The sequence below is a fragment of the Lissotriton helveticus genome, chromosome 1_1 (genome assembly GCF_964261635.1).
Source record: "Lissotriton helveticus chromosome 1_1, aLisHel1.1, whole genome shotgun sequence".
Taxonomy (NCBI): Eukaryota; Metazoa; Chordata; class Amphibia; order Caudata; family Salamandridae; genus Lissotriton; species Lissotriton helveticus.
In genome coordinates this window covers 355861507-355886530 of record NC_136057.1, presented here as the reverse complement: position 1 = coordinate 355886530, position 25024 = coordinate 355861507, and the positions used below count along the sequence as shown (strand labels likewise).

The 25024-nt window shown below is 51.7% G+C and overlaps 1 protein-coding gene across 27 annotated transcripts in view; it reads right to left on the bottom strand.

The window, feature by feature from the left end:
* Positions 1 to 25024, bottom strand: part of MICAL3 (microtubule associated monooxygenase, calponin and LIM domain containing 3) — a 2019125-nt gene that overhangs the window by 409502 nt on the left and 1584599 nt on the right. For all 27 annotated transcript variants that reach the window (XR_013606836.1, XM_078673602.1, XM_078673604.1 and 24 more), the window contains one exon: positions 7448 to 7552. Coding sequence is in view for 26 of the 27 variants with exons in the window: in XM_078673602.1 (XP_078529728.1) it covers positions 7448 to 7552 (105 nt within the window). In the remaining variant the exon portion in view is untranslated. The remainder of the gene's footprint in view (positions 1 to 7447; positions 7553 to 25024) is intronic.

Below are 25024 nucleotides of genomic sequence, written 5' to 3'. Positions count from 1 at the left end.
CTCGGAAACCGATTACACAAATTTATAATTTAACACAAGAGTCCTCCCCTATCATGTTCAGTACGTCGAAAGCTGAGTGGGAAAGGGAAGCGGATATTACGATCACAGACAGTGGCTGCTGTTCTGAATTGGAAAATCTATTGCCAAATTATAGGTTATGACTTATACACTTTATTTATTTACATAGAACTTATCGTACACCTAAACAGTTACATTGTATGGACCTACAGCAGGATGTGAATTGTTGCAGATGTGGGGCGCAGGAGGCATCGTTCCTTCATTTAGCATGGCTTTGCAGCCCGATAGCACATTACTGGTCGGAAATCATTAGACACACTGGTAACATTATAGGCACACAATTGCAGGCTATTCCACTCGTGGCGCTCCTGGGCTTCGTCCTAGATGCACAAGTTACTACTTGTGTAACGATATATCTGTAAGAGACATTAGTTAGTGATAGATTCCTTACCTTAGAATATCCCCAGGCGTCAGACTGGATCCGGAAATTTTTGCGTAGCAATACCCCTGCGCGTCGGTAGGCGTCGTCTGCGGCTCCGCGTCCGTCGTCGGTGTCGTTAGCGCCGGAATGACGTCGTCGGAGTACTTAGACGCCGCCCATGCGCGCTGACGTCAGTTCTGATGCACAGCTTTTCCGCGCCAGATACGCAGAGCCATGATAGAACCAACACTGGTGCCAAGAAACTAGGGCCCTGAAAGGGGATGACCTTAACCCTAGATATCGGTTCGCAGAACGGGGAGGATGGGTGGGTCGGTAAGGAATCTATCACTAACTAATGTCTCTTACAGATATATCGCTACACAAGTAGTAACTTGTGCATCTGAAAGAGACACGTTAGTGATAGATTCCTTACCTTAGAATAGATACCCCAGCAATACCAACCCCGGTGGTGGGTCTGCGAACCAATAATCACACCAGAAAGTCCTGGAGGACGGAACGGCCAAAGAAGCCATTCCTCCGGACTTGACTGTCCAGGCAGTAGTGTTGTGCGAACGTGTGCAGCGAGGCCCACGTAGCTGCCTGGCAAATGTCCTGTAAGGGCACTCCCGGCCCAGGGCAGTTGTAGTTGCCGTGGCTAGAGTGGAATGAGCCCTCAATCCAACAGGGGGCTCCTTCTTAGCCATGGAGTAACATGCCTGGATACACAAGATTATCCACCGGGAGATGGTCCGCTTGTGTACCGCCTTCCCCTTCTTAGCACCCACGTAGCCAACAAAGAGTTGGTCATCCACCCAGAACTGGCGTGTGCGATCCAAATAGAATGAGAGCGCACGTTTTGGGTCCAGACAGTGGAGCCGCTCTTCCTCTTTAGAGGGATGCGGAGGCGGAAAGAAGGTTGGCAAGGTGATGGACTGCCCGATGTGGAAGGCTGAGACAACCTTGGGCAGGAAAGATGGCTTCGTACGTAACACAACCTTGTCCGGATGGACAGAAAGGAAAGGTGGAGTACAAGAAAGGGCCTGGAGCTCACTCACTCTCCTGGCAGAGGTGATGGCAACCAGGAAAGCAGTCTTTAGAGTCAGAAGACGAAGAGGACAGTTGTGAAGTGGCTCAAAGGGAGCGCACATCAGGAAGGTAAGAACAAGGTTAAAGTCCCACTGGGGCATCACGAAGGGAACAGGAGGGAACATGTGCGTGATGCCCTTAAGAAATCGATTTACAATAGGGGACTTGAACAAAGAAGGCTGATCAGGTAGCCTTAAGAAGGCAGAAAGGTAGCCCTTGACAGTGCCCAGAGCAGCGCCCTGCTGGGCAAGAGAAAGAAGGAAGAGGAGAACCTCAGAAAGGGGGGCAGAGAGTGGATCCACAGCCTTTGCTGTGCACCATGCCACAAATCTGTTCCACCTGCAGGCGTATACCGACTTCGTGGAGGGCCGCCTGGCCGCCAGAATGACATTACAGACTTCGGGAGGCAAGTCAAATGGCCTCGACTGTCGCCGCTCAATCTCCAAGCTTGTAGGTGGAGACTGGACAGGTTCGGGTGGAGGACCGTCCCCTGCTGCTGCGACAGAAGGTCCTCCCGAAGGGGCAGACGAATCGGGGGATCTACTGACATGCTGAGTAGCCCGGGATACCAGTATCTTCTTGCCCAGTCCGGAGCCACAAGGATGACTTGGGCCCGGTCGCGCCTGATCTTCTTCAGCACTCTGGGCAGAAGTGGTATAGGCGGAAAGGCGTACAATAGACCGCAACTCCACTCGCGACGAAAAGCGTCTCCGAGCGAGTGCCGCCTTGGAAACTCCAACGTGCAGAACTGATGACATTGCACGTTCTCTTCGGTGGCGAATAGATCTAACCAAGGCTCTCCCCATTGCTGAAAGAGGCCTTGCGCCACGTCCAAGTTCAGACGCCATTCGTGATCCATCATGCACCGACGGCTGAGTACGTCCGCCCTGGCATTTAGAGAACCTGCCAGGTGTTAAACTACCAGGGTCACACCCTGACTTTCCAGCCACTGCCAGAGGCGCAGAGCCTCCTGGCATAGGGTCCACGACCTCACCCCGCCCTGTTTGTTGCAGTACCACATGGCGGTGGTGTTGTCCGTGAACACCTGCACTACACTCCCCCGGACAGAGGGGAGGAATGCCTTCAGCGCTAGACGAATCGCCCGTAACTCCAACAGGTTGATGTGAAGCCGGGCCTCCGCCGGAGACCAGAGTCCACTGATCTCCGCCTCTCCCATGTGGCCACCCCAGCCCTGGAGGGACGCGTCCGTCACAACTACGTGCTCCGGGTGGGGTAGGGAGAGGGATCTGCCACTGACCCAATCGCGGTCCGTGAGCCACCACTGCAACTGTCTTGCAGTGCCCTCCGAGATCAAGACGTGATCGGACAAGTTGCCCTGATGCTGGGCCCACTGAAACTTCAGGTCCCACTGCTGAGCCCGCATCCGCCACCGGGCGTGACGCACCAGTAGGATGCAGGAGGCCATCAGCCCCAGAAGCCGCAGCGTCAACCTGACCGAGACTCGGGATAAAGGCTGAAAGATGGGAATCAGAGCCTGAATATCCCGAACCCGCTGTTCGGGAGGGTAAACCCGAAACTGTGCCGAGTCTAGAACCGCTCCGATGAAGAGGAGCTTCCGAGAAGGACACAGGTGCGACTTCGGCACATTGATGGAGAACCCCAGCAAATGCAGGAGGTCGGCCGTAGTCTGGAGGTGGCTGACGACTGATTGGGGCGAGCCCGCCTTCAACAACAAGTCGTCGAGGTAGGGGAAGACTGACACCCCTAACCTGCGCAGATGAGCTGCGACCACCGCCATCACTTTGGTGAACACCCGTGGGGCGCTGGCCCCCCTTGCCCTTCTTGGGCACCAGAAAGTAGTGGGAGTAACATCCACACCCTACTTCTGGCCCAGGAACGCGCTCGATGGCCCCCTTGGCCAAGAGGGCCGTGACTTCCTCTTGTAGAAGTTGCAAGTGATCCCCCGACACGCGGTGGACTAGCGGTGGCATGGCTGGAGGGGTCGCCTCGAAGGGGAGGGAGTAGCCCCTTCCGACGATTTGCAGCACCCACCTGTCCGATGTGACAGTGCGCCAGTGTAAGTGGTGATGGCGAACCCTGCCTCCCACAGGCGTCACATGGGCCTGAAAGCTCGGACTAGGAAGGTTTGGAGGCAGGTGCTGCGGAGGGAGGTGTGGACTGGCCTCGCCGCTGACCCCGACCGCCGCCGCCACGGCGGTTTCCACGGCCGCCACCGCGCTGCTGGGTATTCTGCGGTGTGGAGCTGGCAGCACGTGTGGGGACGCCCCTTCCGTGGCCACGAAAGGAGCGAAAGGCACCCGATTGCTGGCGCGTGGCCGAGAGGCCTAAGGACTTGGCCGTAGCCCTGGAGTCCTTAAAGCGCTCCAGCGCATGGTCTGCCTTGTCGCCAAAAAGGCGACGGCCATCGAACGGCATATCCAGGAGGGTGGCCTGGACATCGGCCGAGAAATTGGCGGACCTCAACCAGGCGTGGCGGCGAACCGCCACCGTCGTTCCCATCGCCCTGCCCAGTGAGTCCGTGGTATCCAGTCCACACCGGATAGAGTATCGTGCCGCATCTCGACCCTCCACAAGGGCTTGGGCGAGTTTAGCCCGGACCTCCTCCGGGCATTGTGGCAGCATGTCCGCGACCGTGTCCCACAGGGTGTGGGTGTAGCGGCCCAAGAGATACGCGGTATTGACAGACCGCAGTCCCAAACTCAGGGACGAGAACACTTCCTTCCCGAACTGTTCGTATCTCTTGGTTTCCCGATCGGGCGGGGCCGTCGGGAATGCGGTCTGGGAAGTGGAGGCCTGGATAACCAGGCTCTCGGGGGTGGGATGGGTGGCCAAAAAGCAAGGGTCGCCCGGAGCCGGGCGGTAGCGTCTGGCCACGTTCCTATCCACAGGCGGACCCGTGGCGGGCTTGGACCAAGCGCCCACAAGAACGTCACATAAGGCTTCATTAAACGGCAGCAGAGGCTCACTTGAGCTTGCCTGCGGTTTAAGAACCTTAGTGAGGAGGTTAGTCCTCACGGCCGCAACGGGGAGCTCAAGGCCCAAGGCCTTGGCTGCCCTAGTTAACACTACGCTATAAGCAGCCCCCTCCTCCGTAGCCACGGTGGGAGGAGAGACAAATCCAGTGTCTGGCGAGGTGTCAATACCACTGGCCTCCCCAAGCTCATATGTCCAGTCCCCTTGAGACTGGCACTCCTGTGCCAGAGGGTCCTCAGACCCCTCCCAATCACCTCCGTCACCAGTCTCCTGTAACTCAGGGTCAACAGACTGGGCCTCCTCATGGAAATAAAAATCTCCAAAGGCCGTCGGAAGCGGCGCCCAACGGCGCCGTTCCTGCGCCAGAGTCGGACCAAAGGGAAGATTGGGGACGGCGTCCACAATGGGCGCCGGGGGCGACACCCTCGGGGCCGGCGCCGGTGAGGTCGTGAGGTCGACCCGGATCCGGAAGCAGGTCTGGTGAGGACCTGCGGCGCCGGGACCGAAGTCGCCGGCGGCGCCGGGGCCGAAGCACCCAGCGGCGTCGGGGCCGAAGCGTCCGACCCGCTAGGGCCTCCAGCCGGGGCCGCTGGGCCCGAAGGCACCGCGGAACCCGGCTGAGGAGGGAGGGACTTCATGGCCATGAGGTACCGTTCGACCTCCTTCGGCGTCGCGCCGTGCCCAGGGACCCGAAGGTGTGGGGCAGGTGGCGACGCTCTAGGAGCCGCGTGTGCGGAGTCGCCCGAACCCCCAGCCGCATCGTGCGAGCGTCGGGGTGGGTCGGAGGAGCGATGATGCCGCTCCGACCTCTCATGCCTCTTACCTGAGGACTTGGATTCCCGACGACCGATGTCCACTCCCGGAGCTGCGGGGACTCCGACCCCGCGACCGGTCCCTCGACCTCCCGTGGGACCGGGACCTGGAATGGCGTGGGGCCGACTGCCGGAGCTCGAGCCGCTTGCGGGACCGCTCCGGCCTAGCCTTCGACGTCAGGGCCCGGCAGTCGGAGCAGGCGCGGTCGTCGTGGTCGAGGCCTAAGCACTTCAGGCACCGGCGATGGGGGTCCGTGACCGGCATCAGTCGGTCGCACTTCGAACAGGGCTTGAATCCGGGCATCCCTACCGGCACCGTTGGAGTCGAAGACTCGAGTAGAAAAATGATCAAAAGATCAAAAAAGTTTAGTCAAAAAATGACTAGGGGTAGAGCTTCTCCGGATCTGCGCTAGCTGGCGCGGAAAAAAGAAGAACTGACGTCAGCGCGCATGGGCGGCGTCTAAGTACTCCGACGACGTCATTCCGGCGCTAACGACGCCGACGACGGACGCGGAGCCGCAGACGACGCCTATCGACGCGCAGGGGTATTGCTACGCAAAAATTTCCGGATCCAGTCTGACGCCTGGGGATATTCTAAGGTAAGGAATCTATCACTAACGTGTCTCTTTCAGATGTACCTAGTGCTTCCCGTACGTTGGCATCCATGTTGCTGTTACTTGCCAAACGCCAGGTAGCATTGCATTGGAAAAAATCGCATCCGCCTATTGTGGCGGGTTGGATAAATACTGTCATACATTGCAAAGAATAAATTGTCGACTTATTGGGAATTACTGCCCAGCGGATCTAGACCCTTAGATGTGTGGGTGCCTTTCTTGACCTGGTTGGGACAAGGGGGCTCTGACCTTCGTGCAGATTAGCATGGTGAGTAATATTCCGAAGACAGCTATGTGGTTCTGGTACTTACCATGCAACGCTTGATTTGATCAAATGGATGCGTCTCCCTAGGATTATTGTGGGGTGGGCTTCTGTGGCTGTAGACGGACGGGACATATGGCAGGTATTCTCAGGTGGATAAAATCGATCTAGGACTAATGACTTGGTTACTTGGCAGGGAGGTATGAGGGTTGTTTACAAATTTGTAAATAGGTGTTTTACATCGCAAATGACATTCTACATCATTCATATTGTGCACAAGTTGATTAACCTGAACATAAGTAATCCTGACTTGCAGCCGGGCCCCCGGGATGTCGGCTCAAAGGCTGTGTTATTAAAGGGAAAATTAGTTTATTACATGCTGCCGGCCCCAGGGTTGTAGGCGAACAGCTGTGTTGCTTGTGCGGTAATGAAATAAAGGTTTTTGAATAATAAAAAAAAAATTGTTTTGCAGTACATAAAATATTATATAACGTATTTATTTTCTTCACAGCCCTGAAGAAGCTCTATAAAAGGAACGAAAAGTGTTGGCTATTTTGGTATAGTACTGAAAATAAATAAAAAAGGAATGCTGGAATTGGACTGTTGAACTTTTCTTCTCAACTGATTTGACAAAAGACGGTGCTCTTCCCATTGTGAATTTAGTTTATCAATGCTAAACCTTTGCAGTGGTACTGTTTATAGCTTGGTACCGGGTGAATGACTACTCGGGATTTACTGGCTTTTCTTCTCCTTGGCCACAAGCGGTTTACAGTCTGCACTCGTAATATTGCACTATGACCAAATAGGCTTTCCCTAAGCAAAACTGTTGTATTTAATAACACAAAAAGCCCAGAAAACTGTACAGCAGAGACAGGCTGTAAGCAAGGGCCAAAACTGAGCGTTTTGAGATACCAAGGTACTAACTACTCCGCAATTCTAAAAAAAATATATACACCACTTCATTCCTACACACACAGACACACACACACACACACACACACACATATATATATATATATATAGTTAATTTTTTGTGGGAATTAGTGTAAACAGACTCTACTATAACCTTTGCATGTTGGCTTCAAGCATTTAGCACCTTGGAGCCCAATGATGCAAACGTTTAATCACAATTTGTAGCTCTAACAAACCTGTATTATAAAGAGGACTTCTGTTGATAGTGGCTTTGTGTTCGATATGTAGCTTTCCCCCAAGGCATATATCAAAGATTCCGCACAAGCGTTCCTTCCAAGTAGTGTACTTAAAAGCACACACTACATACCATCGACAAGATCTGCACAGGTGTTCCCGTCGCCACCAGCTGTGTCCTCAGCCTCTGCATTGCCTGTGCCCACCTCGTCCTCGGCTCCTTCCTCCTCACAGGGAGCTGGATGTAAAGGAACAGAGACGAGAGGAGCAATGGAAAGTGACATGAAGCAGAAAAAGGGGGGTGGGAAGAAGGGTGAAAGAAAGGACACGGGATAGAAGAGAAGTAGCAAAAAAAGGATTTAAATAAGAGAAGCAGAATTAAATGCAGATCATGTAAAAAAAGCAGAATGACACATCGCAGAAGAGACAAGTCAGAGAACTTGAAAACGCAGTACTGAGATGTGTACTTTGGCTCATGCTGTTGTGAAGAGTGAATGCGGCCACCAGCTTGAGCTTGGACTCGCCTAGTTAGAAAACATTTCCATGCAATGATACACTTGAAAAGCAGTTTTGTGACATGCAAAGTTTTCTAAGAATGCTCTGCAGAAAAGCTTTACATGTCTACAGATCAGGGAATGTGCACACTGAACAGACTTAACAAGATAACACACAGCATTCCGAACTGCTTAAAATAAGCATAATAAGCAACTTCAAAAGTGGGGAAAAAAACAAACACCTGCTGTCATCTTGTTTCCTTAAGCAGAGATATTGTACGGGAGCCTTTTACCAATTACGTTCAGCGCCCTTAGAAATTCAAAATGATGAAATTGGATGACAAACAAATCTTCCAGGAGATGAAAAGGAATAAAAATGTTTCTTCTAAACTGTATTTTTGAGAGGAGGCTTCAAACAAAAGACCGGCTTAAATTTGCAAAAATTTCTGTTTGCATGCTCAGCGGCGTGCTCCTTTCCCTGCTCGTACCTGACGGGATGGAAATAATTGAAAGAATCTGACATGGATACATGCATTGTACTACACATGTCTACGATACAAAGTCAGTTTTTGATTTTCTTTTTATCCCTGAGGGTGAGAAAAGAGGATGGGAATGCCGAGATTGAGAGTGGAGGGTGGCAAGAGGACATTTTGTGTGGACAGCCACATGTACAGTGTGGTGGAGGGAGCCAGGAGCCATACACAGATGCCCTTTACTTAGGTCACTGGGAAAGCTCATGTGGATGAGAAAGGCACACAGGGGTGTATAACTTATACAATTGGACACGAGTAAGTATCAACAAGAGGTTTCCTACCACAGAGCTTTAGTTGACATTGGAAGACATCCTTATTGATGATACTGACTTGCACTGCCTCAAACACTGCCCGTACATCATTCAGACCTGGATGTCCAGCGCTTACCTAAAGCTCAACTCAACGGAGACAGATTTCCTGCTATTTGTCAAGAACGCAGAAACAGTAGAACGCTGGCTCAATGACATGAACCTAGCCGACTTTAAACCCCAACTTTCACTGAATGTGAAGTCATTTGGATTTACCCATGACACCAATTTTACTCTCAAGGTACACATTGCCCAAAAAGCAAAGATGGCCAAGCCTGGCATGTGCTCTCTCTTGTAAGCCAAAACATGTCTTCCAGAAAGAGGCCCAGAGCAATCGCCAGTGGCTACGATAAATTCGAGCATTCCTTCTATCATCTTGATATTTTTGCAATAGATGCCCAAAGTGACAGGCGTGGGTTCCGTGCTCACTGTACAGTAGGAATCAAGCTATACCTCAAGGATAAGACCTGAGAAGGTTGAAAACTTTCTGAGGTTGCTTGTTTTCCCATATGGAGGAGACCTGGCCTGTCAATTGGGGCTGGACTGTTCGTATTAGAGAAGGACCAATTCTGATTTGCATTAGACGGGTCTCTGTCTAGAACGGCACATATGGAGAAAAATGATGGCCTGGAACGCAGCCCAGAGCAATCGCCAGAAGCTGAGATCAATTCAAGCATTCCTTCCATCACCTTATTGTCTTTTCTATTAAGCATAAAAATTAAATTTGAATGACTCTCTTGATAAGGCAAAAAGTATTATAAAAATCACACTGATATTTAGTGTCACGGAGCTCTTTCCATTCAGGAGAAATAAAATGGACATGTGGTGTTTTCATAAAGACTGAGAGCTCAACATCTGTGATTTCCTAAGATTTACAAACAGTGTCTAACTTCCTAATCATGGGAATCCCAAGTTACGTTGTTTGAACATTACCTTTTCTATTAACTGTAAAGCAGGGTCAGATTGGGATCACAATTTGGCCCGGGCACTGACGAAAAAAGTGGCCCACATTTGCAGGGCGTGGCTCACATTTGCAGGGCGTGGCCCACATTCGCGGGTGTGCCCTTTCATGAAACACACAAGAAATATAAGTGGGAGGATATTGTTCTTGGGAAGGACACAGGGCCAAGGTGACAATGTCCTACAAGCTGAGCAGCTGAAAAACAGCCAGGCCCCTCTCTATTACCAAATGATTCCCAGCCCTCCAGCGCAGGAGCACCTGAAAACAGCGAAGCCACTTTCTCTTAAAAAATTATTCCCCAGCCCTCCAGCGCAGAAGTATCTGAAAACAGCGAGGCCCCTTTCTATTAAAAAATTATTCCCAGCCCTCCAGCGCAGGAGCACCTGAAAACAGCGAGGCCCCTTTCTCTTAAAAAATTATTCCCCAGCCCTCCAGCGCAGGAGCACCTGAAAACAGCGAGGCCCCTTTCTCCTAAAAAATTATTCCCCAGCCCTCCAGCGCAGGAGCACCTGAAAACAGCGAGGCCCCTTACTCTTAAAAAATGATTCCCCAGCCCACCAGCGCAGGAGCACCTGAAAACAGTGAGGCCCCTTTCTATTAAAAAATGATTCCCCAGCCCTCCAGCGAAGGAGCACCTGAAAACAGCGAGGTCCCTTCCTCTTAAAAAATGATTCCCCAGCCCTCCAGCTCAGGAGCACCTGAAAACAGAGAGGCCCCTTTCTATCAAAACAATTATTCCCCAGCCCTCCAGCGCAGGAGCACCTGAAAAACAGCGAGGCCACAGCTATTTGTAAATTACTCAGCACTCCCCAGCCCTTCAGTGCCTCAGGGCAATGGCGTGGCAGGAGAGGGGCTAAAGCAAAAACACAGCTTCTGGGCCATCCATGGGGGTGGAGGGGGGAGGCTAAGGTGAAGATGGTGCGAGTTCCCCACATCACCTTGCCCCCATAGTGAGACCCATTCTTCCTCGCCCACTATCCCCTGAATGAGAAGGGCTGTGGGCGAGGACTAATGCAAGCACTGTTTCTGGGCTGCGTGGGCCTCAGGGGGACCTCGGTGAAAATGGCTCATTGGCCTGAGCAACACTGGTCCCCTGGGAGGCCAATTCTGGCACACAATCACCCCTCCCCAGCCCACCATCAGCATGATTGCTTGGCAGGGAGTCCAGGAGAGGCCACGGCTGATCATTGCTGAACGACCGGCGGCACAGCGAAGCTGCTTTCCTCTCCCTGTCAGTGCTCTCTGTGGACTGGTAAAGGGGGAAACAACCGGCCCACAGAGTGCACTGAGACACCGGCCCTTCGGCCCATGCCCAAGTTCCCACAGTGCCAATCCGCCCCTGCTGTAAAGGTGCAGACTTGATTTTAACAGCTTGGTCTCTTCATGCGTAAAACTGGTCCAAGCACATAAGGTCTCCATTGTGTATACAGCCTTTTCAACATATGAACCATTTAATATCATTAAATCCTGGAAAGGATAGCTTTCTTTTCAGGTACCATTGTTAAACCCTCACTCTACCTATATGAAGGGGATCAAAGGTATGAGACAGGACCTATCGAACAAGTTACTTACCTTCGGTAACGCATTATATGGTAGAGGCTGTATCTAGCTGCAGATTCCTTACCTTTGAATTTCCCAAGTGTCAGGCTGGATCTGGAAACTTTTGCTGAGGAATACACCTTGAGCACAAGATTGGGTAGGTCCATTCGGCTGCACGTGACGTCGTCGGCAGCGTCGGTTGTGATGTTGCGGTGCCTATATAGGCGCCATCCAGGCACGCGGACGTAAGTACTTTTCTTTTTTTCCACGACAGAAGCGCAGAACCACAAAGTGATTGACGTAATCGTATGCAAAACTAGGGCCCTGAAAAGGGAGTAACCCTAGACCTACTACATCAGTCCGCAAAGCGGGGAGGCATGGGAGGGGCTGTAAGGAATCTGCAGCTAGATAGTCTCTTTACCAGATAATGCGTTACCGAAGTTAAGTAACTTATTGATCTGATAGAGACTTCTAGCTGCAGATTTCTTACCTTTGAATCAGATACCTAAACCATACCATCCTGGCGGTGGGTTGCGGACTAATGACCTAGACTACGAAGTCTTGCAGGACTGAACGGGCAATGTGCCCAACCCTATGCACTTGACCATTAAGACAATAATGTTTTGCACAAGTGTGCAATGATGCCCATATCGCTGCCTGACAGATGTCTTGAACTGGGACACCCCGAGCCAAGGCCGTAGTCGCAGCCTTCCCCCTTATGGAGTGGGCTCTTAATCCCTCAGGGGGCTGCTTCTTTACCAAGGCGTAACAGATTTTAATGCAAAGAACAACCCAGCGAGAGATGGGTTTTTCCTGCACTGCCTTTTCCTTCTTTGCTCCCACATAACCCACAAAGAGTTGGTCATCCACCCAGAACTCTTTTTTGCAGTCAAGGTAGAACGACAACGTTCTTTTGGATCCAGATGGAGGAGACGCTCCTCTTCCCTAGAGGGATGTAGGTGGGCAAAGTAATGGATTGGCCCAGATGAAAAGGGGTCACAATCTTTAGTAAAAATGTTAACCTGGGGGGAAGCACCACTTTGTCCGGAAAGGACATAAGATAACGAGGCAAGCTGGATAACGCCTGCAAGTCACTCACACTCTGGGCCGATGTAATCGCCACTAAGAAGGCTGTTTTGATGGTCAGCAGCCGGAGGGAGCAATTGTGCAAAGGCTCGCAAAGAGCGCACATCAGGTAGGTGAGGACCAAATTAAGGTCCCATTGTGGCATAATAAAGGGCGTGGGTGGAATAAAGTGAGCCAGCCATTTAAGAAATCTATTTACAACCAGAGATTTAAAGACAGAAGGCTGGTCTAGCAGTCGCAAAAAAGCAGACAGAGCAGAGATGTAACCCTTGAGAGTTTCCAAATCAGAGCCCTGCTGGGCAAGAGTTAAAATGAATTAAAGGACAGTAGAAATAGAGGTAGAAAGAGTGTCAATGGACCTTTCTGTACAGTACAATTCAAACTCCTGCCAACGGCAGGCATATACCGACTTAGTGGAGGGCCGCCTGCCGCCAGAATAAAATTACAGACTTCGGGAGGAAGGTCAAAAGCCATAAACTGCCACCGCTCAATCTCCATGCATGGAGCCTCAGAGTTGACAGGTTCAGGAGGAGAACCCTCCCCCACTGTTGCGACAGAAGATCCTCCCGAAGGGGCAGCCTGATCGGAGGATAGATGCTCATTCTCAGAAGCAGACTCTCCTTGCCCAGTCGGGAGCCACAAGAATGACTTGGGCCCGGTCGCTCCTGATCTTCTTCGGAACCCTGGGCAGGAGTGGTATGGGTGGAAAGGCGTACATCAGGCCAGAGCTCAACATACGTCGCCAAGTGGTAGCAGCCTTGGAAACTCTGGCGTGGTGTACTGCTGACATTGTGCGTTCTCTTTGGAGACTAACAAATCTAACCAAGGTTCTCCCCACTATTGAAAGCTACCTTGAGCCACCTCGGACTGGAGACGCCATTCGTGATCCATCAGGCATAGACGGCTGAGATCGAACGCCCTGGCATTCAGAGAATCTGCCAGGTGTTGAACCACAAGGGCATCTTAACAAAGGGTCCACAACCCCACACCCTCTTGCTTGTTGCAGTACCACATGGCAATGGTGTTGTCTGTGAACCCCTGCACCAACTACCCTTGACAGAGAGAAGAAATGCTTTCAATGACAAGCGAACCGCTTAGAGCTCCAACAAGTTTATGTGGATCCCCGTCTCCACCGGAGACCAGTGACTCCTGATCTCCATCTCTCCCATGTGGCCGCCCCATCCCAGAAGTGATGCATCCGTCAAGATTGTGAAATCTGGTTGAGGAAGGGAGAGGTGTCTGCCGTTGACCCAATCTCGGTTTGTTAACCACCACTGCAGATCCTTCGCATTTCTTTCCGAGATCTGACCCCACGCCGGCGAGATCTCCCTGATGCTGTGCCCACTGGAATTTAAAGTTCCACTGCAGAGCCCGCATGCGCCATCTCCCGTGTCTTACCATCAGGATGTAGCAGTCCATGAGGCCCCAGAGCCTCAGAGCCTCAGAGTTAGTCTCACCGAAATCCAGGATAGAGGCTGAAATATCGGAAACCTAGCCTGAATATCCTGAAATCGCTGCTCGGGAGGATAAGCCCGAAATTGCACTGTGTCCAGAATAGCTCTGATGAAAGGGAGCATCTGAGAAGGAGTGAGATTTGACTTCGGCACGTTTATAGAGAACCCCAGCGAATGCAGGGGGTTCGCCGTAGTTTGAAGCTGGTAGATAACTATCTGAGGCGAGCACCCCTTCAACAGCCAGTCATCGAGGTAGGGGGAGGGAAGACAGACACCCCTAACCTGCACAGTTGAACTGCAACCACCACCATCACCTTGGTGAACACCCGAGGGGCCTGGTAAGGCAGAAAGGGAGCACAGTAAACTGAAAGTGCTTGCGGCCCACCTTGAACCGCAGGTAACGCCTCTGGCCCCCTCCAGCGGGGGAGATGATGAGGAATTCTCCCACCCACTGAAGCAGCCGAGGAGTGCTTGGAGGCTGCGGCTGCTGGAGTCAGTGTGGTAGACTACTTCTGGACTCCATTCCTAGAACGGAATGTACTGCGTCCACGTCCACGCACGGCTTGGGTAGTCTATGCGGGACGGTGGCTAGGATAGGGCAGACGCGGCTGTAAACCCCTTCCGTTGTCGCATAAGGAAGACTGGCCACGAGGAGTAGAGGAGAGACCCAAGGTTCTGGCCGTAGCTTTAGAGTCCTTGAACCTGACGAGGGCCGAGTCTGCCTATTCCTCAAAAAGGTGGGTTTCATCAAAGGGCATGTCCATCAAATTGGCTTGGACATCCCCCGAGAAGACAGTTGTACAAAGCCAGGTGTGGTACCTCAAGGCCACCATTGTTAAAATCGACCCGCCCAGCGAATCGGTCGTATCTAATCCACACCGTATGGATAATTTTGCTGCATCTCTTCCATCCTTGACAGCTTAGGAGAGCACAGCCCAAGCCTCCTCCGGGACTTGTGGGAGCACCTGTGCAACCGTCTCTCAAGGAGAGTGGGAGAAATGGCCCAATAAGCATGCGATATTCACTGACCGCAATGCCAGACTGCAGGAAGAAAACATCTTCTTCCCAAATGAGTCCAGTCTCTTGGATTCCCTATCTGAAGGTCCGGAAGGGAATGCGCCCTGGGAAGTTGAGGCCTGCACCACCAAACTTACTGGTGTGAGGTGTTGGCTGAGGAACTTTGGGTCGCCCGGAGCTGGGCAATGGCGGCGTTCAATCGTCCAATTCACAGGAACCCCTGTGCTAGGCTTGGACCATGTTCCTAGAGGGGCAAAAGGGATTCAGAGGTGGAAGCCCCAGGTTGAAGCACTTCAGTCAGGAGATTAGTCCTGACTTGCACTGAGGTCAGCTCCAGTCCAAGGACATCGGCTGCCCTCTGACCCATCATGGCATAGGACGCCCCCTCCTCCGTAGCCACTGTAGGCGGAGAAAGCATGCCAGTGTCTGTGGAAGTACCCAGACCACTGACTTCCCCAATTTCCCCATACCAGTCCATTGTCTCCTCAGATATCTCCTGGTTCTCTAGAGGGTCTTCAGACTTCTCCCATTCCTCTCCTGAGCCCAGCAGGTCCACAAAGTGCTCAGATGACAATATAGAACCCCTGGGTTTTGTTGACGTCGAAATCGGCGTAGTTAGACGCCGTGCCGGCTCCGTGCCGGCTCCGTGCCGTCGGGACGAGGATGGAGATGGGGATTGCACCACCAACGGGCATCAGCGACGTTGCAGGCACCAACTTCGGATATGACACTGGGGGAGGTTGTGTTGGGACGACCGGCATCAACCTGGATCCGGGATTGGGTCACTGAGGCCCCACTGGAGCCATGGCCGGAGCCAACGGCATCGAACTCGATGGGGCCTCATCCGACCCCACACGTCCCGAGGGCTCACCAGCCGGGTCATCCCGCTCAAATACTAGGCCCATGGCCCCGTAAAATCTTATTCCAACGGGCGTCGCTCCGGCTCCCAGAAAGGGGGGGAGACGCTCAGTCGACTCTGGGTCCGGCTCCGCAGAACCGTGCCTAGAGCGTCGGTGCGCCTTACCTTTCTCGACGACGGGCGCCAACTGAGGTGAAGAAGAAGTCCGCTTGGACTTCTTCTTCTACTTGTGCCTCTTCCCCGAGTGTCCAGAAGAACTCAAATGGAAGAAAGAGGACTTAGGGCTCCGTGAGCAGTCCTGCAACCTCCTCTTCCTCGAATGGTATCGTGACCCCTTGAATGTCTCGCTTGATAGTGCTGACTGCCGGGCCGCGAGCAACTTCATCGCTTGCTCCCTCAAGTTCTTCGGGACCATCGCCCGACAGTCTGAACATGGCTTTGAATCGTGGTCACGTTTAAAATACCAGAGACATACGCGGTGGGGATCGATGACCGACATCATGCAGGAACAAGTCCCGTAAGGTTCAAAACCTGTCTTTCTACCAGACATACCTCGCACACAAAGTTGTATCTCAAAAATTTCAACAAAAGTTGAGAAAAAGCCTGCCAAAAAGCAGCAGAGTGGTAGCTCTTTCCGGATCGGCTCTTAACTGGTGCTGAAAGAAAACAACTGACGACAGTGCGCCTGGGTGGCGCCTAGTTAGGCACCGCAACATCATAACCGGCGCTACCGACGTCAAGCAGAGCTGAATAGAGCCACTAGATGTCGCGCGCAAGGGGAATTGCTCAGCAAAAGTTTCCGGATCCAGCCTGACGCCTGGGAAATTCAAAGGTAAGTAATCAAAGGTAAGAAATCTGCAGCTAGAAGTCTCTATCAGATAGAAGGAATTTGCAAGGTAGATAAGTTGCAAGATTGGGTAATTGAGGGAAGTGCATCTCTGAATGGAAAGTTCTAGAGTAAATCTTCAATCATTCCTTGGAATAGATCGTTGGAGAACCTGAATTCTCAGTTTTCCATCATTTCTAATCCAAAAATAAAAGAAACAGAAAATCTATCTCTTCCTTGCCCTGTGGACCCTCACCACCTGTAATGCCACCCTACTTTGGTTTTACAAAAATGGGAAAAATCCAGCTTTTCAAAAGAAAAGAAAGGGTGAGGCTGACACACTGCTCCTGGGTAAACTGGATAGAACTTTTATTTCTGATGACCTCATAGAACAAAGGCTCTTAAATAGTACCTTTCCACAATTGAACAAAGAAGAACAAGTTGCATACCTTCAGTAACGCCTTTACGTAAGATGCTAAATCTAACACAGGTTCCTCACCTTGTGAATTCCCCAGGCGCCATACAGGATTCAGGGCATTTTGATAGTCATTTCATCAGTTGTTGGTAGGTGGCTTTGTGCAGCTTCACATAGGTTCTGTCCTGCCCTGGGTGTAATGTCGGACCACTATAAACACCACCTCCGCATGTTGACTTCAATTTCTTTTTTGATTTGTCCACACAGTCAGAAGTGGAGCCTTTGAAATCAGAATATGCCAGTGTCTAGATTTTTAGGAGTCCATTCCACATAACGGAGAGGAGAGTGGGTTGGTGAGTAATTTCTGGTTTGATAGTCCCTACCAGAAAAGATATTACCAAAGGTCAGGAATTTGTTCTTCTCTTAGTAATTCTAACCCAAGCAATATCTCCCCCCCTAGGTGGTTGGCCCGTGGACTTCCTCAAACAAAAATGTTCTGCATGACAGAGTGGGCAAAATGCCCAAAGAGACAGCTTTCCAGACAACAGTGCTTCGTGAACGTATGGAGAGATGTCCCCTTAGTCGCCGGACAGAAGCTGACAACCCTTTTTGGATTCAGCTCCTATAGTCTCTCCTCCTCCCCAGAGGAGTGAGGTGGAGCAAAGAACTTCGGAAGGGTGATAGTTTGTCTGACGTGAAAAGAAATCAACACCTGTGGCAAAAAGGAGCCGCATATTCAAAGATCCTGCTTGTCTGGGTAAGAATTAATCTTAGAGGGGTTAACAGAGTCTGAAGCTCATTCACCTTCTGCGCCAATGACCACAATAGGTTTAAATAGAGAACACATAAGAAAAGTCAGACTAAATTCAAGTCCCACTGGGTCATGATAAAAAGACACAGTGGAAACAATTTAGCCCTTTATGAAACATCACAACTGGTGACAAACAAAGAGGGCTGGTCCGGCAAACCTAAAAAGGTCAAAATATCTGAAAGGTACCCTTTAACAGTGCCCAAAGCAAGGCCTTGCTGGTCTAGGGAAAACACAAATAATAAAACCTTGGACAGCTTGACATGGAGTGAGTACACCTGCTTGATAGCGTATCAGGCCACAAACTTGTCCCAACTGCAGGCATGTACAGACTTGACTGAGGGACGTCTGGTTGCCAGAATAACATCCAAGACCTCAGGAGGGAGATCATAAGCTCTCAACTGCCGCTGTTTAATCTTCAAGCATGGAGGTAGCACAACTGCAGGACCTTGCCGCTGCGACAGAGGGTCTACTCTGAGGGGCAGCCTGATTGGAGGATAGATGCTCAAGCCAGAATTTCTGGATACCATAATCTCTGTGCCCAATCCAAAGTCACTAGAATAACTTGGGCCTGGTTGTTCCTATTCTTTCTCCGACTTGGGCATGCAGGAGTCCTGAGTTCCTCTCTTAGTGGAATGCGTATCCAAGCGAGAGCAGCTTTGGAAACTTTAACCCGCGGAAGCACTGACATTGTGTATTCTCAGCAGTGGCAAATAGATCAAGGCAAGGTTATCATCATTCATGGAAGAGACTTATGGCCACCTCCTGATGTAATCAAAATTTGTGATCCACGAGGAGTCAGATGGCTGAGTTTGTCTGCCTTGGTATTCAGGGATCCATCAGGTACTGCTCCACCAGAAAGATGTCCTGGCATTACAGACATGTTCAGAGGCGTGGGACCTCCTGGTACAGAGTCTAGGACCCCACCCTGCACTACTTGTTGCAGTACCACATGGCGGTGATATTGTCCATGAATACCAGAAGCAACTTCTCTTTGATGGTTGGTAGGAAGGCTATCAAAATTAAACTGATGGCTCGCAGCTCCAACAGAATGATGTGAAGTTGGGCCATGCCAGAGATGTGGGCCAAGTTGAGCATTTGCCCTTCCGCAGTAAGGAGCTGAGAGGGAGAAGATTTAATATGGGACAGCTCCTATAGGGCAATAGGACAGGTCTGATAAGACAGTGAGTGGGATGTTTTTTTGTGTTTGTGGGCCCGTTTTATGGTCTGATGGGCAAGGTTTTATTGTTGATTTTCCTGATATTACCACAAACATTGCACCTTCAGCAAGTACAAATGACGTTGCGGAAGCTACTTAGAATCCGCCCTCGTGCGCTGACATCTGTTTTGTACACGACTTTCCGCTCCCGGAACATAAGACACTGACCAACGGTGCACAAAACTAGGGCACTGAAAGGATGTCCTTAACCCTAGAAATCAGTTCACAGAACAGGTAGGATGGGTGGGGTGGTAAGAAATCTATAACTAACCTATGTTTCTCACATATATATTGTTACTGAAGGTAAGTAACTTGTTCATCCGAAAGAAACAGTTAGTTATAGATGCCTTACCTTAGAATAGATGACCCAGCAATACCAACCCCGGAGGTGGGTCTGCGAACCAAGTTCATTCCAGAAAGTCCTGGAGAACTGAACGGCCAAAGAAGCCATCTCTCCGGACTTGGCTGTTCAGGCAGTAGTGCTTGGTGAACGTGTGCAGTGATGCCCACGTAGTTGCCTGATTGTGAGAAGTTGGCCTGATGTGCAGTGCTCACTGTTCTAGTGATCACTATATATCAGTACAAACAACCCTTATTGATGATTGGTTGTAAGTCAACCTTATAGACCAGCTATCCTAGTAGCATGGATACGAGCAGTCTAAGGCTAAGACTCTAGAGGGCGTGTTAAGCCAGCTGTTTTACCATCACATTACCCCTTGAACACCCAGTGAAAGGACACCACACAAGTTGTTATGAAAATAAACAGTGTATTTATTTATAACAAGACTACCCTGGCTCTTTATGAGACAGGGAGCTAAGCACACAACAAAACTCTTATAAAAATACTTAAGTTAGCACAGTATACACAAATGCCCGAGAGGCACGAAAAACCATATACTCTGAAAGTGGAATGCGAAATTACTAGCTGGTAAGTACAGTACTAATAGGCTTTGGAATCGCTAGGACTTGACTATGGAATCGTTAGATTACTTCTAGGAGGCCCAGGGGACTCGGGTGCAGAGTGTGCACTCTCACGCGGGATGCGGGACAAAGTCTATGATAACTAGTAAAGGTAAAGTTAGTGTTCACGGGCGAACCCGACCTGGTAGGGAGAAAACGAAAGTGGATCCTGACCCTTGGATAGTGAGGCTATGCTGGGGCACCGAGATGCCGAAGTTACCTAGCCCAGGGGCTGCAGCTGCATATGTCTCAAAAGACGTCGGGAATCCTCGTAGACGAACCAGGAGCCTGGAAGAAAGATGCTGGCAGGCGACCAGTGAAGAGAGTTCGAAGGGATCCAAGCCTGGATCTCGAAGATGGATGATACCTGAAAGCAGAGGGGACCAAGTTCGTGACTACTAGCCAGTAGTCAGGGGGCACCAGGAGGGCACCGGATGATAGTCACCTCGGCTAGGTGAGTGGGCGACGCTGTCCTCTGCAGATCTCACGGACCAGGAAGCGTTGTCGGCGACCAGGATGGAGGGGCGAGCTGTCCCACGATGGATGAAGCTGTCGGCGTCGAAGAACCCAGGATTGGGCAACAAAGCCTTGGCTAATTCAAGCCCACGCGGTGGACTCAAAATGGCGTCTTGAGTGGACCAGGAGGGTCCGGGGTGCTCCTCTTCTGGAAGGGAGCAAGAGCCAGTCTGGAGCAACCAGACCAGCAGCAGTGATGTCGTCAGGCGTCGTTCAGAAGGCCACAAGCCAGCGGGCTAGTAGCCAAACAACGCGGTGAGCAGCAAAAAGCAGAAGGGCCCCACGCCGATCGTGGAGATGCTGGGGGGCTGCTCTTCGGTGCTGGAGCTGCTCAGGGTTGGGGCTTCTCGAACCCCAAAGCACTCGCCAGGAGATTACTCGGCGGGCTTGCTGTGAAGAAGTCGTGCAGTCTTGGCAATAGTCGGTCCCTTGAGGTCTCGTCGCACTCACGGTTCTCAGCTTGGCTGTAGAGGTGAGTAGAGGTCGGAGGTGCCAGGGAAGCCGGGTCTTGTCGAGCTGGGCAGTCGGATTCCGGAGGAGGGACTTACAGCAGACCGCAGTGTTCTTAGGATGGTGCCTGCGGATGCAGGGTGACTACTCCTTAGTCACAAGGGAGAATCTTGAAGAAGACATCTTGAAGTCCTTTCGCAGAAAGTCGTGTCTTGATTCCAAAGATGATCTGATTTGGAAGGGGGCCAGGTCCTACCTTTATCCTGCAAAAAGGGGCTGGCACGCGACTAAGTCCTGCCCCATGGGTGGGACTAGGAGGGGGGTGGTTACACCCCTCTCCTTTGGCGGGCTTTCCCCAGGCCAGGGGCTGGAGTGCCCCTGGAACTGGTTTCAGCCGGCCTATGCACAGTGAGCACCGGGGTGCCACTTGCAGTCACCTTCCTCTAAAGCCCTGCCTACCTAGGATACACAAAATCCTGTCTGGGACGGTGCTGGCACCGCCCCTGGCAGGAAACCCTTTGTCCTTGCCTCCTGGGCTGGGAGGACTCCCAGCAGCAGGAGGGCAGACTTGTGTCTCGGTGGCAGCATCCATTTTGTGGAGCTAAGGCTCTGTCTAACTTTAACCGGGGTTACAGGTTACCTACATGTCGTGTCCCTCTAGAAGGGTGGAATGCTAACCCCGTCGCCAGAATTGGCGAGGGGTTAGTATTCCAATTCGTATGACACCTTACTCGACATGTTTTGATAAAGCGATACCAGAGTTGGCATATAACCGCGAGGATTATAATGCACTTAAGAGTATATGGTATGCGATATCATGGAAACGGCTAAGGGATGGATCCCGAAAGCCGCAGACAGGCTCAGCTCATGCCAGAGCACTATCTCACACGATTCCAAGCACTCTGCCTTCAGGATTGTCAAGGCCTGCCATAGGAGTGACTGATAGGAGATCTGTGTGTCCATTTTAGGGTTAGATATAGGTATACTATATCTAAAGCAAAGGGTGATTACACCACCTTGCCCCAGCTGTCGGGCAGCCAGTTGTGTCAGATTTGGATGGCCAGCCAGGGGTGGCATAATACATGCTGCAGCCCCTGGTAGGCCCTGGGTACACCTATGCCCTGGGTACCTAAGGTACACTGTACAGGGACGGATACGGTGACTCAGTATCCAATTAGATATGTACCTAGGGTACATGGAATCCATTTTACAGAGAGAGCAGTAGGCCTGGGGTCCTGAATAGCAGGGCCCCAGGTCAACTAAGTCAGAAAACCAGCAAAACACCAGGCAAAAAGTTGGGGGCAACCATAGTCAGGGATCTACCTTCCTACACTGATAGATGTCATTTAGGAGGACTCCTCATTCCAAAGCAGTAGTAGCTGCCGTTGCCCTGTCGCTGTGCGCCCAGGGCGCAATAGTGCAATGGGCGCACAGCCCCACTGGAGGCTCCTTCTTTGCCAAAGAATAGCAGGCCTTGATGCACAGAAAGACTCACCTGGAGATGGTTTATTTGTGCATGGCCCGACCTTTTTTTGGCGCCCACATAGCCAACAAAGAGCTGGTCATCCACCTGGAATTGCTTAGTGCGATCCAAATAAAATGAAAGCGCACCTTTTGGGTCCAGACGGTGGAGCCTCTCTCCCTCTTTTGAAGAATGCGGAGGCGGCAGGAAGGTTGGACAAAATGATGGTTTGGCCAATATGAAAAGAAGTGATCACCTTTGGAAGAAAGGAAGGTCGAGTTCTGAGGACGACTTTGTCCGGATGAACAGTCAAGAAAGGAGGCTTGGAAGACAGATCTTGTAGCTCACTTAACCTGCGCGCAGAGGTGATGGCCACCAGAAAAGCAGTTTTCAGAGTGAGGAGTCTGAGAGGGCAGTTATGTAGCGGCTTAAAGGGAGTGCACATCAGAAAAGTAAGAACCAAGTTCAAGTCCCACTGAGGCATTACGAAGGGAACAGGAGGAAAAAGATGAGTAATACCCTTGAGAAATCTATTTACAAAAGGGGACTTGAAAAGAGAAGGCTGATCAGGGAGCCTGAGGAAGGCTGAAATGGCAGAGAGGTAGCCCTTAAGAGTGCCCAAAGCAGAGCCCTGCTGGGCCAAAGACAGAAGGAACAAAAGTACCTCAGAAAGAGGGGCAGAAAGGGGATCCACAGCCTTTGCTGTGTATCATGCCACAAATGTATTCGATCTGCAGGCATATACCGACTCAGTGGGGGGACGCCTGGCTGCCAAGATTACATCACAGACTTCGGGAGGCAAGTCAAATGACGTCAACTGTCACCGCTCACTCTCCACGTAAAGAGGTGGAGGCAGGATAGGTTTGGGTGGAGGACGGTCCCCTGCTGCTGCGACAGGAGATCCTCCTGTAGAGGCAGTCGGATCAGGGGATCGATGGCCATGTTGAGCAGATCTGGATGCCTGACTCTTCGTGCCCAATCCAGAGCAACAAGAATGACTTGGGCCCGGTCGCGCTTGATCTTCTTCGGCACCCTTGACAAAAGTGGTATAGGCAGAAAGGCGTATAGAAGACAGCAACTCCACTAGCGACAAAAAGCATCGCCTAGCAAGTCCAACGCGTAGAATTGCTAACATTGCGCATTCTCTTCGGGGGCGAATAGATCTACCCGAGGCTCTTCCCACTGTAGAAGGAGACCATGCACCATCTCCGAGTGAAGATGCCATTCGCGATCCATTATGCACCTGCGGCTGAGTTCGTCCGCCCCGGCGTTCAGTGAACCTGCCAGGTGTTGAACCACAAGGGATATGCCCTGATGTTCCAACCATGTCCAGAAACGGAGGGCCTCTTGACATGACCCCACCCTGCCTTGTTTGTTGCAGTACCACATGGCGGTGGTGTTGTCCGTGAACACCTGCACTACTCTTCCCCAGATAGAGGGAAGGAATGCTTTTAGTGCAAGACGGATTGCCCGAAGCTCCAGAAGGTTGATGTGGAGCTCGGACTCCGCCGGAGACCAGAGGCCTCTGATCTCCACCTCTCCCATATGGCCGCCCAATCCCAGAAGGGAAGCATCTGTCACCACTGTGTGTTCTGGTTGGGGAAGGGAGAGGGAAATGCTGTTGACCCAATCCTGGTTCGTGAGCCACCACTGCAATTGTCATGCAGTGTCCTCCGAGATCTGGACGCAATCGGACAGATTCCCCATATGCTGCGCCCACAGGAACTTTAGGTCCCACTGCAGAGCCCGCATATGCCACCTGGCATGATCGACCAATAGGATGCAGGAGGCCATGAGGCCCAGCAGCCTCAGGGTCATGGATAGAGGCTGAAAGATCGGAATCATAGCCCAAATACTCGGACTCACTTTTCGGGAGGATAAACCCGAAACTGTGTTGTGTCCAGAACCGCTCTGATGAAGAGGAGCTTCTGAGAGGGAGTCAGGTGTGACTTCGGCACATTGATGGAGAACCCCAGCGAATGCTGAAGGTCGGCTGTAGTTTGGAGGTGTGAGACGACTGCTTGGGGCGAGCCCGCCTTTAACAACCAGTCATCGAGATAGGGGAAGACTGGAACCCCTGATCTGCGCAGATGAGCTGCGACCACCACCATCACTTTCGTGAACACCTGAGGGGTGCTGGTAAGGCCAAAGGGGAGCACGGCAAACTGATAGTGCTCGTGGCCTACCGTGCACTGCAGTTAACGCCGGAGGGCCGGCAGAACGGGGCTCTGGAAATAAGCGTCCTGCAAGTCAAACTCTACCATCCAGTCTCCAGGGTCGAGGGCAGACGAGACCTGAGCCAGGGTCAACATTTTGAACTTCTCCTTCCGGAAGAAACGTTTGATGTCCCTGAGATCCAAGATAGGACGCAGGCCCTTGTCCTTCTTGGGCACCAAAAAGTAGTGGGAATAGCCACCATGATCTACTTCTGGGGCAGGAACGCGCTCAACGGCTCCATTGGCCAAGAGTGCTGTAACTTCCTGTTTGAGAAGGGCCAGATGATCCCCAGACACGCGTCGGTGGTTCCCACGTCCCCAGCTTTCCTGAGGTTGAACAGCTTGCACTGGCCTGTGGCTCTGAAAGGAACAAGTTGGGGCACCCCTTCCGAGGCCACGAAAGGGGCGAAAGGCAGACCGTGCATGGTGGAGAGGCCCAAGGACTTGGCCGTAGTACGAGTCCTTGAAGCGCTCTAGCCACTGTCTGCCTTGTTGCCGAACAGGTGACGGTCCTCAAAGGGCATGTCCATTAAGGTGTTCTGGACATCCCCAGAAAAGCCAGTTGTACACAACCAGGCGTGACGGCG